Source organism: Frankliniella occidentalis, unplaced genomic scaffold (assembly GCF_000697945.3).
Source record: "Frankliniella occidentalis isolate FOCC.00 unplaced genomic scaffold, Focc_3.1 Scaffold428, whole genome shotgun sequence".
Taxonomy (NCBI): domain Eukaryota; kingdom Metazoa; phylum Arthropoda; class Insecta; order Thysanoptera; family Thripidae; genus Frankliniella; species Frankliniella occidentalis.
This window is the reverse complement of record NW_026267549.1, coordinates 149574-164287: the sequence shown is the minus strand read 5'-3', so window position 1 is coordinate 164287 and position 14714 is coordinate 149574. Positions and strand designations below refer to the sequence as shown.

Sequence of the window (14714 nt, the reverse complement as noted above, 5' to 3'; positions counted from 1 at the left end):
CCCCCTTCCCCCTCTATTCCATTTTTTTTTCCTTTTCCCTCCTTTTCTCATGCCTTCTCCCTCCAACTGTGGTAGTGGGGAGCTGCGGTGTGAGTCACAGTGCAGTGAACCCCCCCTCGCTCGCGTTGCATGAGCCACCGCCGCGGCTGCCGGAACGGTTCTAGGATTGCATCCATGAATGTGTTATTTCTCATACCGGCTGGGCAGACTGGACCGCAGCGATTCTATCGTCCGTCGCTTCATGTGTGTTCCCCTCCCGTGTACTACTCTTGTTCCGGACTCATGGCTTCTCTCTCGCTCCCGCAGGGCCGACCGGGACCGCTGCTTCCAACGGGTGTCTGCCGGGGAGCAACGACTGACGTGGTGAGTTTCTGTACAGTACACACTGTCGAAAGGACCCCGGCGGCCGTCCGGGCCGGGCGCAAGCTTTCACAAAGGGCGTTTCCTGTAAATGTGCTCTGGTGGCCGCGCCGCGCGATGCAACGATGGGCAGGCGGGCCAGGCGGGGAGGCAGGCCGGCCCGAGGCGGGGCGCTCTGCTCTCTGGGGTCGGGAGTCGGGACCCGCCCCGATACGGCCGCATTCTATCTCTCATTATTTTCCTTTTCTTTCCCTCAGTCCGTTTGTGAGCGCGCGGCGATATGCCCCGCGGCCCCGCCCCGCCTCGCCTGGTCGGCTTGTAACGGCCTCGTAATGATATGCGCCGACATCTCTCTCGAGTGGGCCGTAATAGAGTAATAATAATTTGCCGTCGCTCGTACACATTGATGTGTGTGTGTGTTTGTGGAATGCGCTTTTCACGCAAAGGTTTAGTTGCAGTGTAGTGTTGCGGGTTGCGCCCTGGCGGCGCGAGGTGGGTACCACCATCCAGCGCGGGTTCCTCGCCGCGTGACTGGCGTGATGTTGTTATTTTCGGTGGTCCATTCTTCCTCCAGCCGCCGGCCTATTCGTGACGCTTATATTGTCGTGCCCGCCCCGCCCGCTGTGTACACTGCTGCCGAAACGAAATATAATCCCGCGCGAGTCAAGTGGCAAATCGATTCAGGAGAGGCTTACATTCGCGATTCCGCCAAACCTTACGCGTCCCCACAGGTTAAGCCCCTCGGCCTCGCCACGGAGAGAAAAGGAGACGATAAACTTCTTGGCGTGTCGACGACGATGACAGCGGGAGTGGGGGCTGTCCAAGCACGTCATCACGACAAATCTGTCACAATTTGCCCGATGAGTTTGCCTTTTTTTGGGGTGCGCCTTCCTCGACCCATCATGGACTCTGGACTTCTCCACCTCCTGGTTCCGCCCCTCTCGCGTGGCTTCAGGTTGCAGCCTGGCGGTGGAGTGGGAAAGCCTTACAAAGGACAATCTCGCTCATAAAAGCCTGATTGTGATTGATGTCGCCGCCATATATAGGGCACGCCAGAGCGCTGCTCAGAGGTGGAGGGGGGGGGGGCTTAACCATCATTTTGGATCACGCCTGCCCTGCCTCCGGGCACGCGGTGAGGTCGGCGAGTGGCGCTGATGGCTTTGCCGTGTCGGGGGATGGTCCGCGCTTCCCTCCCACCCCAAGGCGCCACCGCGAGCACGGGCACGAGGACACCGGGGCACCACTCTGAGGGAGGTTGGCGGCTGTGGCTGTTGGTCGTGTACCTGTCGGCCCGATTCCGAAGAGCGCTCTCAAGGTGGGCTACCCTCCTATGAGTGCAACAAGGACGGAGCTATACGGAAGGTATGGCAGGGCGCTCCTCGGAATCAGTCGGCTGCTCCGCGTGCTCCGCCCCCGCCGCGCCATCACTGCCGAGGTCCTGCCGCGGTTAGTCCTGAAAGAAGGAACAGTGCCGCTTGTCGCGTCTGTTTGTCTCTCCGCGCCGCTGCACGCCGCCCCGCCACGCAACGTCACGCCCCGCCCCGCCCCGCCGCGCCTCGCCTCGCCGTCGTCGTCGTGCTTTGCATGGCGCGGTGGGAACGCGGGCGCCGCGGAGTTCCTCTAGCGGCGTGGGGGCGTGGCGGGGAGGTCGCCGGGGGCGCCCGCGCCGTGAGACTTGACACCTGCAGCCGTTCCCTCGTTAGTGGGCCGCCACAGGTGCCCCCCGTTGAAGGGGGGTCTGCAATATGGACTTAGTCGTTTTGCTCCCACAGGCTGCTGTTGAATTTCCTCAACGATGATCAGCAATGCCCCCGCGTTAGTCGGTCGGTGACATTTGACAGCGCAGTTGACAGATTCTCCCCTCCCACGACCTGTTTTTTTGTTCTATCGCTTTCGAAAGAAAGAAACTGTCTCTCCCGTAGCGCGCGAATGAATGGAGATGGGCGTGGGAATCTGAATACGAATCAGGTGCTACTGTACCGGCTCGGCTCGGGCGGCGGCGGCGTGCCGCTCGCCTCGGCTCGGGCTGGGCGTGATGAGGTGACGTAAGGGATAACTTTAGCGCCCGCTGTGTGCATGTGTGTGTGTGCGTGTGTGTGCTCGCGCGCGTCGCTGTGCTGTGTCGTCTGCATCATCTCACATGATGGTCGAGGCTAGGCTAGCCTGGGCGCGCTTGCACGGTGGGTACAGTACAGTGGTACGCGCGGCCGCGGCCTCCTGCCCGGCAAGCCCGAGTTCCGTCCGTTGTGTGTTTATGCGAGCGGCTTCCATGCCCGCCGCACCGCTCCGCTCCGCGCCGCTTTTGCAATGACGGCCGAGTTGCGTCCTCTCGTCTTCCTTGGTGGCGCCGGGTGGCGTCCCGAGGCGGCGCCCGGCCCTTTTCTCCCTTCGGACCTGACCCTGTTTCAACTACTCGACGTGGAGGTTGTCGTGTCGACGTCCCCCGCACGGCCCAAGGAAATGATCTTGCGTCTTATACTTTAAGCACGACCCCTCCTCTTATCGGAATACTGATGGCGTGATCGCTCCCACAGGTCGCCTGTAACTCATCCATGCACCCCTCTGCTAGGGCCACGCGCGCCCCTCACCGGCCACGGCCACCCTCGCGCCCCCCTCCCACAGGTCGCAGCTCACTTCCGTGTGCGTGACAGACGGCCTGGCCTGGCCTTGCGGTAAACACCCTCCGCTCGCCTGCCCGCCTGCCCGTCGGTCCCAAACTTTTGTTTCAGAGGCTCCAACCCTTCCGCAGCCCCCGACCCGGCCCCGCCCCGCATCGCAGTGGCGCCAGGTCCCTTCTCTCTTTGACAGTCGGACCCGGTGGCGCGGCAGGGGAGTCAGCCCGCCGGGGCCCGCCCGGAAACCCATCGACATTTCCCCGGGGAGGCCAGGAGGAGCCCTCGTGCCGCCTGTGCGGAGTGCTCGTTGGGCTCGCCGGGCCTGTGGAGTGTCTGGCCCGCGAGACATTTCCGACCTTCATCCATCCTCTGGTGCACCAGGGCTAGAGCGGCCGATGGGTGGGCGGTAAAAATAAAACGCGCCCGCGCTCTTGTGATTTAGCGGCCCGATGCACCTGTCAGCTCGCGGTGGGGGGAGGCCGAAGGGACAGCGTGTGTGCACTGTGCAGCCCGCCCGCTGCGGCACTGCGGCTGGAATCCTGCAGTACCTGTCCCGTGGAGTGTGGCGGGGTGCGGGCGGGTAGTACCAGGGGTCTCTGACCCGCGCCCCCCCCCCCCCTCTCTCTCCCGGGTCGATAAAGGCGCCTAGCTGGGGCTGGCCGGGGCTTGGCTGGGCCCGCTTCCATGTCGATTGGGTGGTGTTGAGGCTGGCAGGGGCACGACGAGGAGGAGAGGAGGGGGGTACAGGTGAGGGTTGCGAGAGAGGAGACCCGCCCAGCAAGGGGGTGGGGGGCGCGGACGAGCGTGCGGGGCGGAGAGCGAAGATGACGCCGTTAGGAGGCAGAGTGCGGAAAATGGGAAGATGGGGTACACAGAGTTGATGGGGTGCGGATGGTGGGCGGGGCCCCGGGGGCCTGGCCCGAAGGCCGCCGATGATGGAGATTGGGGGTCGGGCGGTCGCGGCTAACAAGGTCCTGCGCGGTCGGTAGGGGGTCGGCCGGGCCCGCGGCGAGGTGGTGATGGTGGCGGCTGCGCTGCTTGCTCTCTCCCGGGGGCCATGGTCGACATAATGGTTGCAAAGGCAAGGCGGTGGTGGTGCTGCGTGTCGAAAAGCAGGCTGGGCGCGACATTTCTCATCGGAAGGATGTTATTTGGTGGACGTCGGCATCATCATCATTACTGTTTCGGTGGTACACATCGCGGAGCTGTTCCTGGCTGAGCATCCTCCGCGTTGCTCGGCACGCGATGGGGCGTTATGACGGTGGCGGCGGGGGAAAGTGGACGCGCCTCCGTGGGAACAACGCGGCCCGGCTGTGCCCGGCTCGGCCCTGCTCGGCTCTGCGGCGGGGGCGCCGGGGGTGCGTGCGCGGCGCGCGTTGTGTCGCCGTCCCGGCCGTGCACTGCGGCCTGCGGCCCCCCGGGCACGCGGCCACGCCCCGACACCCATTGCCGCCGTCGCTGTGCTGACACGGGCAGTTGGGCCCGCCGCCGCCTCTCCCTCTCGTTTGTTAGCTCGCGCGCACGAGTGTGTGTGTGTGTGTGTGTGCCGATGGCCTCCGCGCCGTGTGGGGGGAGGGGGGGGGAGGAGGAGGGGGGACATGTGCTTCCGCTAATGGCCGCGCCATCCCATCTGTGTGTTTCAGGTGAACAACAGACGGAGGGCACCGACAATAATGTAGGGCAGCCCGCGGCCCGTCCACAGCGGTGGCTGCGGCTGCTCGCTTGAGGGGGGGGGGTAAAATCGCGTGTGTGTGTGTGTGTGTGTGTCCGCCGCGTAATAAAACATAGGCGCCACTCCAGCGATATAACCCCCCTGCCCCTTCCCCATGCAGCGCGGGGGCCTGGCGCTGGGGCTCCACCACGCGTGGCGGTCGATAATTTGAAAACCTCCCCTCCGTCTCCCTCCCTCAGTCGCTCCCTCTGGCAGCCCTGCCCTACCGCCCCCGCTGGAGCCGCGAGCTGCAGCGCTGCACGTTGGAGCTGGTGCTGCGCCCGGACGGGCTAGCGTGGGTGGAGGGGGCCGCCGCGGCCGCTCAGGTGCCTTTTGGCATACATTGAGACGCTCAGCGCACCGTGACCCGACCACGTTCCGCTGGCTGCCTCGCCGGAGCAGGGCGGGGCGGGGCGGCGGGAGGGGGCAGATAACATCTTCATCCTGCTCGCCTCATGCTCGTATATATGGGATCATTTTGTGCAGTCGCGGGCGCTGGGGCTCACCTTGTTTCGCCTTGTTTCCTCCGCGCCGCCCCCCTTGTGGGTGCGGGGCACACAGACCAACACGACATGGCGGCCCGACGTGCGCTCCTCGCGCACCACACGTTCTCTCGCTCGCCTCGCCGCTGTACCAACGCCGCGCATTGCCCATTTTCGTCGTGCTTTTAAATTTTATGACCCGCGGAAAGGCCAAAGCCGAGCGTTTTGGTGCGCTTCTTCTCTGGCGCCGCGGCGGTGGATGCGCTCCGGCTGCTCCGGCTCTCTGCTTGCGGTCGGTGCTGTATGCGGGACGTGCAGCGGCGCGGGGCGTGGCGTGTCGCGGTGCGCTTGGCTTCTCGTTAGCATGGCGGTGTCAAGGTCGACCGCCCCCTCCGCCCCCCTCCCTCCTCATTCGTTCCCTTCCTGCCTTTTTCTCCCCACCGTAATCTGTATTATCGCCCCCTCACCCCCACCGACTCCACCCCCTGCCCCTACCTTGGCTGTCACATATGGCCAACCCCCGCCCCCTCTCTGACGGATCCCCCGCCGTTCTGCCTCGCTGCCCTTTGACGTTTGTTTCTCTCAGGCGAGCGCGCTCCGGGCCGCGCTTCTGCTGGTCGCGGGGACTGACAGGGGCAGCTCGGCGCGCGCCTCGGCGTGCGCACTGCGCCGCTGTGCATGTTTGTTGATGTGGCCCCCGCAGCCCCGCAGTTAAATGCGGGTAGTTAACCCGGGGGGCGCGCGCCGCACGCCAACCGCGGCGCGGGGAAGGACCGGAGGAGGAAACGAAATGTGGGGCGCGATAAAAGCGGCGGCCGGCGGGGCCTGGCCTTGCAAGGGGTCGCTCTGGCGGTGGGGGTGGTGCGGTGCGGGGTTGGCGCCCATGTCGGGGAGTTGGACTCGTCGTCTGCGGCGTCCATAGGCTCGCCGCCGAGTGACAGCGGCCCGCGCCTCGGCGGCGGCGGGGCCTTCCCTTTGTGTCCACGTGCCCGCCCCCCTCCGCCGCGCCTCTGTGGCGCCACAGTCTACTTGCTCCCCTCCCCCTCGTCCAGGCGGGGCGGCATGTCCGGGGACGCCTCGGGCCGCCACTACGCTCGGCAGCTAGCGTCGCGGCGCCGTGTGGCGGGCGGTGGCGCCTGTCCGTCCCTTCCTTTCTCCCCCCGCCCCTTCCCCACCCCTCTTTCTCCGCCCCGGAAAGGCGTCTGTTTCTGTCGAACCCGCACTAACTCACGCCTGGGGTTCGAGCAGGGTGGCGCGGCGGGGTGGGCTGGCTTGCACGCCGCACGCGCCCCTGGGCTGCGGGTGTCCTTGTGCCTCACCTCACACCTCTGGGGAGGGGGTGCAAGCGCACAGCCCTCACGGCACGGTGCCTGATCGGCCTCTCTTCTCGCAGTCCCAAGTAGGTCAGATCTCGCCCCCTCCCCCTCCTCTAGGATATCGACCACACCGGGGACCCTGGCTGTCCCGTCCCTGCCGAACTCCTCCCCCCGACCCCCCTTCTTTGGGAGCTGAGCTGGGTACAGACGCACTATGGTTCTGTCCTGCTGGCGAGGGGTAAAAGTGTATACGGAAGGGGGCAGGGCGCGGGCTCTGCCTGCAGCTTGCATGGCAACAGATGCCGCCCCCGGCCAGCCGCAGTGCCAGCGCCACCCCCAGAGCCCCCGACCCCGCCCGGGCCGCCCGCTCAGCCGCCCCCACGCGCCGCCCCCTGCAGCGGCCCCCTCGGCTCCGGTTGACCCGCCTTGGCGTTGCTTTGTCCGGCCCGGCCCGGCGTTGCCCGTTCCGATGCGGGGGCGCCCCCTTCCCCTCGCTCCTACTTTTTTTTTTTTGAGCTCCGGGGGCCTAAATGGGATGTGACTTGCACTTCGCGGCGGACAGCTCCGTCTGACCGACCCGTCCGTCCCGTCCGGACGCACAACCTCTCCTGCTTCGGCGCTGTTGGCTGTCCTGCTGGCCTCGCCACGGCTGATGATTTCGGGACGGACGCGCTCCCCCACTCCCCGCCCGTTTTGCAGCTTCAGTCTTTGTTGTCCGTCCCGATTCCCTAAGTATGTCCTCGCGGTGCGCCCCCCCCCCCCCCGGGGCCCCGGGATGTTCCCGCGCGCGCCGAGGGGGTGGCCCTGGGGGTGGCCTTGGCCGGAGGGGGTTGGGTAGGACGCACGGGGGCTGGCTTGTTGTTGCTCGCGCGGTGTAGCGTAGCGTTGCGCTGCGGGCGGTATACGTGCTCTCCCAGGACAAAGGAAAGGCGCTCTAATATATTTCCCTTTGACCCACATTTACGAATGCACTTCATCATTTAAAACTTGTTATTAGGCCCCAGTAGTAGTCCGTTCTATATCTATATCGTATATGTCAAGCGGTGGAGGGGGGGGGGGTGCTTTTCTGAAGGACTTCCGCTGTCCTTCCCCTTTGGTACCGTTCGGTTCAGGTCGCACAGGTTAGCCGCCTGGGCGGGGCGTGGCGGCCACGAAACCCTATCCAGTCCCTCGTGACACTCGAGTAGAGCCTAGCTGGGCGAGGTGGGGCGGGGCGTGGACATGCCGCCGGGCGCGACCGGCTACTTATACGTGTGGCTCTAATGGACCACGGAGACAATTCACAGGCGAGGTTGGTGGTCGCATAGAGAGAGGGAGAGGGAGGGGGGGGGGCGCTCTGTCATGCGATTCCTCAATTTGACCACAATTCTAACTTGGTAGCCGAAGAGAATGAGTGAAAGTGCCGCGGATAGTTCTGTGCTCCGTATTGGTTGTTTCCCGCTGTGTAGCTCTGCGCCCGGCGGCGGCAGCGGGCGGCACCTTCCCATAGACTAACCCTAATGAGTCGGGACTGTCTTGTCTCGCTAACGGGACGCGGCCCGCCTTACGGGGGAGAAGAGGCCGAGCGAGGGTCTTGAAAGTCCGAATCGGCCGGCTCGCTGCTGCACCGAGACGGAAGTCGTGTGGCTAGCATGATGAGCCTTTATTTGGGTCACTCCCTCGGATTCGTTGAACGGTTTGGTTTGGTTGGCTCACGCGCACGCGGCTTATCGAGTTACGCAACAAACGCACCCCTGTGGGGGTTGCCGCCCTGCGACCGGCCTCCTCGGGGGGCCCCGGCCACGGGTCAGGCGGGCGCGCGCGGCGCCATGTGGGTCAAGGAAGCCGCACTAGCGGGCCCCGTGGTGGGCGCCGCGCGTGTTCACGCTGGAGAACGCTGCTGCTGTGGTGTGGCACCTGTTTGTCGCCCGCGCGTCCTCCCGGCCCGGCTCGGCCCGCGGCACGAGACCCGCCAGACCCTCGCCATTTCAGTGTGTGTGTGTGTGTCATTGGCGGCTTCCGCCAACTGGATGCGCCCGCGGCGAGGCGTGGCGGAGCGAGTGAAGTGGCGGAGATGACCCGGCCCCGCTGCTGTGCCGCTGCTGTGCCGCTGGGCCACAAGGTTGCGGCGGGAGTGCGGGAGCCCCCGCCGCGCCGCGAGGCCCGCGGTATGGATGGAGGCGCCTGCAAGCCACTGGCGCTGGTGGCAAGCAGGCGCCGCCCGTCAGCACGCGTCGCGTCAACGCGTCAGCTGCAGCCGCGGCAGCGCGACGCCTAGCTTTGCCGTTTTCCTGCGCAGTCGTCGTGATTTCCCGTCGCGCTGCTGCTGCTGCTGCCGGGCGACACCTCGGCCGGGACAATCGGTGCAATCTTCTCCCCGCCTGCGATAGCTTTCCTCGCTAATCGCAGCGACGCCCTGGGCGCGGCCCGCCTTTCGCGATGAGTAACACCGCGATGTACTGAGGCCCCTAGGGGCTCACACGACCCGGAGTGGCCCCGCTGCCGCCCGTTGGACTCGGCGGACTCGCACTCGACGGCGGCGAGGTGGAGCAGCGCAGGCGCGCGAGGTGGTGCCATGGTGCCGGCCGCCCCGCTCGCTATTGCTGTCGATGAGTCAGCGGCCCCCGGCTCCCAGTGCCACGGCGGCCACGGCCCGTCCGACTGGTTTGTCTCGGCCCCAATCCGGCACCATGCCCGCCCGGCCGTACGGCACGGCCTCTTCTGCCCGCGGCGCGACTCGCATTCTTCTTATCAATTGATATTATTGTTGGCGGTGGATTCGTGTTCGCCCGCGGGGCCCGCTGGCTGCGGTCAGCCCCCCCCCCCCAAATCTCACCGTGAGGCTGGTAGAAGTGGCGGTGACCATGTTGTGTTGAGGGCGCGACGACTCCCCGCCCAGCCCGGCCCCGCCCGGCCCGGCCCCGCGCTGCCGACGCACGTGCCGTCGCCTTTCTCCGATGTGAATCTGACGCCCTCCCCGGCGCGAGCTAACCACTCACCGCGAGATTCGCTGATGTACGGGCCGCCGCTCAGGTTTCAACTCCAGGCGGCCACCGGGCCCTGCCACGCGAGCCGGCGACTCTCTAGATAAGTGCCGCAGTGCCTCTTCTTACCGCTGCCAAACGCACGGTAATCACGGTTTTGCGCAGACTATTCTTTTGCCGACGAGATATCTCGCCATATTCTCGCGGTGGCAATAGTGTTCGTCTTCGATATCGTCAATGTCGGGCGCGGCCCAGTGGCAGCAGCGGACCGGTCGGTCCCCGATCATGGACGAGATGGGATGGACATCGGCGCGGCGACGACGTCGGCCGGGCGGTGCGGGGTGAGGCGGCGGGGCGGCGGAGCGGGGCCCACGCACCGCGAGGATGTCAATAACCCTGGCCCGCCCCGCCCGGTCGGTATTTAATGTCACACCTCGGGCGCGCCCACGGTGGCGTGCGCCCACCTCATCTCCTACTTCCCTTTTGCCTCGGTCCTTCCCTTCCCTTCGCCCTGTCCCTCGCCTCCTCCCCTCTCCTGCCCCTCTCCTCCCGGCCCTGTTCTTGCAGATTGACAAACGGCTGATGCAGTCTAGTATCCTCGCAGCTCGTTGATTTGGTGTTATTTGAACTATCAAGACCCAGTTTGATTTTTTGGTTTCGTATGTGCGTTCGCAGTTTTTTTCTTTTTTTTTTCGACGGTGTCGCTCACCTTTGGGCCGCCGGCTCGGCTCGCACACGACGCTGCTCTGCTCGGCGGCCCGTCTCGAGTCGCTCGGTCCTCGTAAAAGCGTGCAAGCACTTGGCTTGCTTGCGCTTTTTAATAGCGCCTCGGCTGATGGGAGCCCCGCTGCGCCCGACCTGGATGGCTTGGTGGTTTCATAAGCGATCCCTCGCCAAACACTCACACACTCTCTCGACTCTGTCTTGGTCTTCAGGAGGAGGGGGGGTCCCTCGCTGTATGCTGTACTACTTGCCCGCGTGGTCCAAGCTATTGACGTTAGTACTAACGCTCGTGTTTTTTTCTGTTTGGGTTGCAGGTAGGTGAAGACGGTGGATGGAGCGAGTGTGGTGCGGTAAGACCCTGGACAGACAGGGGAGAGGCAAGAGAAGGCAGTAAACTTAACGTTAAGACGGTACAGTTCCGGCAACAAAGTTATCTGCTCATACCTTTCATGGCGTTATTTGCCACATAACTTCATTACTAGCATTGCGTTTCACGGCGGTATTCAGAGAGTAACAACTCTCGAACAAATTTGTAAATGGCGCTCTTTTATTACCCGGGGCTTGGTGTATAAATAACTCAGTACCAGAAAATGATTTGTAAAACTTCTTGTTGAAATTTAAATTGTGGTACAATAAGGTAGCGTTAAATGCAGCGTTGTAACGAAGTAATGTGATAAGTTACGTTCTGATCCGCAGTAAGAAGGGGTGGGGGATGTCGGCCGGGCACCGTCTGTGTTTGATTGGCTGCGGCAGCGGCCCTGGAGGCGCCTCCAGGGCTGGAGGTCTGGAAGTAGGTGACGCTGAGGGACGCTCGGGGCGCGCAGGGTGCGAGCCGTGCGGGCTAGCTCCACGAGGAGGCGAGCTGAACCGGGAGGGGATGGTCGGCGTAGGGGGTGGGGTGCTCTTCTCCGAGTCCCAGGGATGTCGTCGGGATACTCCCCACATGGGAACAAAAAGCACGAAGTGAAGTGGGTTGGGGGGGGGGGGGAAACAGGTGGCCTACGTAGTCTAGACTAGACGAACTTAACTTTTGCAGACTGAGCGACCAAACCATCCAAGATGGCAGACACAAGTCAGGCTGAGCAGCCACCCCAGACCAATGGCTTCGCCGACGACGGCCTGGACGAGGAGGACAGGGAGAAGATTCGGCCAGCAGACATCGACGCGGTGAGTGTGTGTGGTGGATGCGGCGAGTTGTGGGGCTGTGCCGGGCTGTGCCGGGCTGGACCGGGTGTGACTGACTGGTGTGGGGCCCACGGCGCTCGTTGCAGGACGTGCGGGAGATGGAGCGGCGGAAGCGCGTCGAGATGATCATGAACAGCCGCCTGTTTCGCGAGGAGCTGGAGCGCATCTTCGACACGCAGATGAAGGAGGGTGGCGCGGGTCCGGGAGGCCTCCTGCAGCAGCTCTCGGACATGATGGGGCACGGCGGGCCCAAGGGCAACAACATGTTCAGGAGTGAGTTGCCGCATTCGGAAGCGTTGCCCGCTCATCTCTGGGCCAATTTACCATAAATATATATGTGTTCTTGTTGATGTTTAGGTTCAAGCTGTGTCATTCCTATCAATGACATTCGTGGTTTGGAATCAATGGGGTACTCGAAAGGTGAAAAGGTTTTACGATGCAAATTGGCTGCTGTGTATAGACTTATGGACCTCTATGGATGGACTCAGGGAATCCACAATCACATCACTGTAAGGATCCTTTCTATGATATGATAAAAGTGATTATGGTATATTGTGTTTTTTTTTTATATCATGTAATTACAACTTGGCTATTTTGTATATTATACAGGCCAGATTAAATCAAGATGAGGAGCACTTCCTGGTAAATCCATGGGGCATGTTGTACCACGAAATCACTGCCAGCAGTTTGGCTAAAGTTGATATGCAAGGCAACATTGTAGAAAAGGGAACAACCAATTATGGTGTTAATAAAGATAGCTTTCAGCTCCATTCTGCCATTCATGCAGCCCGTCCAGATATAAAATGCATCATTCATATACATGTTAATTCTGTTCTTGCTGTAAGTGTTCCTGCTTCTCCCTTTATTACATTATTGCGTATGAGAGGTTGAAGTTGCATTTATAATTATTGCTTTTCAGGTGTCATCGCTCAAATGTGGTCTGCTTCCCCTATGCCAAGAATCTTGTGTGGTAGGTGAGGTCAGCTCTCATCAGTACCAAGGAGGTCTTTTTGAACCTGAAGAACGTGATAAGATCTCTCGAAACCTTGGCCCCAACAACAAAGTAAGTTACCAATGTACTGCAAGAAACATGTTTTGGAAATTAAGATAGAAGCACATGCTTAACTAATATTTTAATAAATTTCCTTAGGTTATGTTTCTGACAAACCATGGTGCTATGTGTTGTGGCGAGACAGTTGAAGAAGCATTTTTCAATGTTTACAACACAGTTCAGGCTTGCGAATCACAAGTATGTTGTTGTTTTTTAAAGTATACATTTTACTTTTTTGTACCATACCATACATGATTACAAACACTTACGTTTTCTTCCCCTAATTTTGATTTAGATAAAGTTGATGCCCATGGGTGTTGAAAACTTGGTTCTATTAACTGACGAAACGAGAAAGCGAGTCTATGATGCAGCACGCCGCCCTCCTGATGGATTTGCACTGGATAAGTCAGATAAAGAAAAAGACAAGGAAGTCACATCTCCCACCATTGCTGCCAAAGGCAAAAGATGGGGTGTGGGTTGTACTGAATTTGAGGCTCTAATGCGAATGCTTGACAATGCTGTGAGTAATAAATAGCCAAATCAAATCACCAATTAATCCTCTGCTACTTTTTGACATTGTGAAATCTTTCTTCCACTTCTAGGGTTTCCGAACTGGTTACATATACAGACATCCCCTCATTAAAGGAGATCCTCCAAGACCACGAAATGATGTCGAAGTACCCCCAGCTGTGTCTTCTCTCGGTTATCTTCTTGAGGAAGAGGAGATGTATAGACAAGGGTAAGAAGCCCGTTCTAAATCTCTTGTAATTTAAATATTTTGCGAGCTTGGATGTTTGACTTTTTGTTTTTCCTTTTTCAGTGGCTGGAAGAAATGGATGGAAGGCCGTAAAACTCATGACCGCACGAGGTGGCTCAACTCGCCTAATGTTTATCAGAAGGTTGAAATCCTCGAAACAGGGACACCGGATCCTAAGAAAATAACCAAGGTAGAGGTCATTACTTTTGAAAATAAGGGAACTGATTAAGCAATATCCATTTCAGATTCCTGCAACATTAATTTGGTCTTGATTCATTCCAATGCTTTCTGCACTTTAACCAGTTAAAGTTAAACTCTTTTCTTAATTTGAAATCACATTCAGCTATATTTAACTACATTCCCCTTTATAATTTTGGTTATTGCTTTTAGTCCTAATGGCCTACTTTGTGTGCTTATTGTGTTGCGTCTTTTGTTAATCCAAGCATGGTAGGCACAATTTTGTTTCCTTATCATGTTATTTATTGGTCAGGAAGTACTCTTTGACTACCTAATTTGAACTAGTGTTATCATTGGTTGCAAAGAATCGTGTGACCTCTTTTTATTGAGTATATTACTCTTGTTTCATGTTTTACCTCATCATTTTCTACCTCTGATCTGTATTTTTCTTTTTAAATCGATTCCTACTGGTTATCAAATAGCTGTAAATCATTTCTACATTGTTTTCATCTAATTCTGGGAGTGTTTGGTTTATTTAGTCCTGAAGAGACTTTTGGTCATTATTTTCCTTGATGTCAATTGTTGCATCAACCTGCAAGAATGAGAGACAAAACAGTCTTTCTCTTAAACTCAAACCACATTATTGAAGAAATATTCACTCTAGTCATTTATTTGTGCTGTATTTTGAGAAAGAGCAACTCTGCACCTTCTCATCTTGTTGCATATTAATTTTTACTGAGCCATTCAATTTTTAATCATTTTCGTTACAGTTCTCTTTATTAGAAATTTTATTAAATATATAGATTTTATATACCTTTAAAATAATTCTCATTACCTGTGAGTGCTATTTCTTCGACTTGGGGAAAATTATGTGCAGTATGTGAAGATTTACCAGGAATGTGAGGGAGAGCTTTCTAGATTAACTTTTGCATGAATTTAGTCATTAAATTATGAATGCCAATTTCGGCACTCAAGTTTTGTTACCATTTACACTTTCAGATCATTTTTATGAAATGCCATTCATATTATAAATCTTTGCTTCAGCTTCGGCTATAATCTTGTACCATCATAAGTAATAGCTGCCAATAGTAAAAATAAGCATGATACTCATTAATTTGGCAGCATTTGGTTATCCATTCCTAACTTTTATAAAGAACAGTAGTTTCCCATCATATGGGGCATTTCATTATGTAGGGGAGTTATGTATTGAGGTGTTATATACATTTTATGTAACTCCAAAGCTTAATAGCTTACATTGGAGGTGTGTTGTGAAGCAATTCACTGTAATGTTTATCCTCCTTTGTACAATCATCATTAAATCAAGAGTATGAATTTAAGTTTCTTAAAATAAGTTTCCTCAACCACTCATTTATT

The 14714-nt window shown here is 58.6% G+C and overlaps 1 protein-coding gene across 17 annotated transcripts in view; it reads left to right on the top strand.

The window, feature by feature from the left end:
• The window catches only part of LOC113204296 (protein hu-li tai shao), a 32440-nt gene that overhangs the window by 6926 nt on the left and 10800 nt on the right, over nt 1-14714 (top strand). For 9 of the 17 annotated variants that reach the window (XM_026419425.2, XM_026419431.2, XM_026419422.2 and 6 more), the window contains exons 2-11: nt 307-363; nt 11207-11337; nt 11442-11628; nt 11713-11864; nt 11965-12195; nt 12275-12418; nt 12506-12604; nt 12702-12926; nt 13009-13145; nt 13227-13353. In XM_026419425.2, coding sequence (XP_026275210.1) covers nt 11230-11337; nt 11442-11628; nt 11713-11864; nt 11965-12195; nt 12275-12418; nt 12506-12604; nt 12702-12926; nt 13009-13145; nt 13227-13353 — 1410 coding nt within the window. In that variant the 5' untranslated portion in view covers nt 307-363; nt 11207-11229. Of the gene's footprint in view, nt 1-306; nt 364-10484; nt 10581-11206; nt 11338-11441; nt 11629-11712; nt 11865-11964; nt 12196-12274; nt 12419-12505; nt 12605-12701; nt 12927-13008; nt 13146-13226; nt 13354-14714 lie in introns of all 17 variants that reach the window. The other 8 variants (XM_052274709.1, XM_052274710.1, XM_026419421.2 and 5 more) reach the window with 5 other exon arrangements.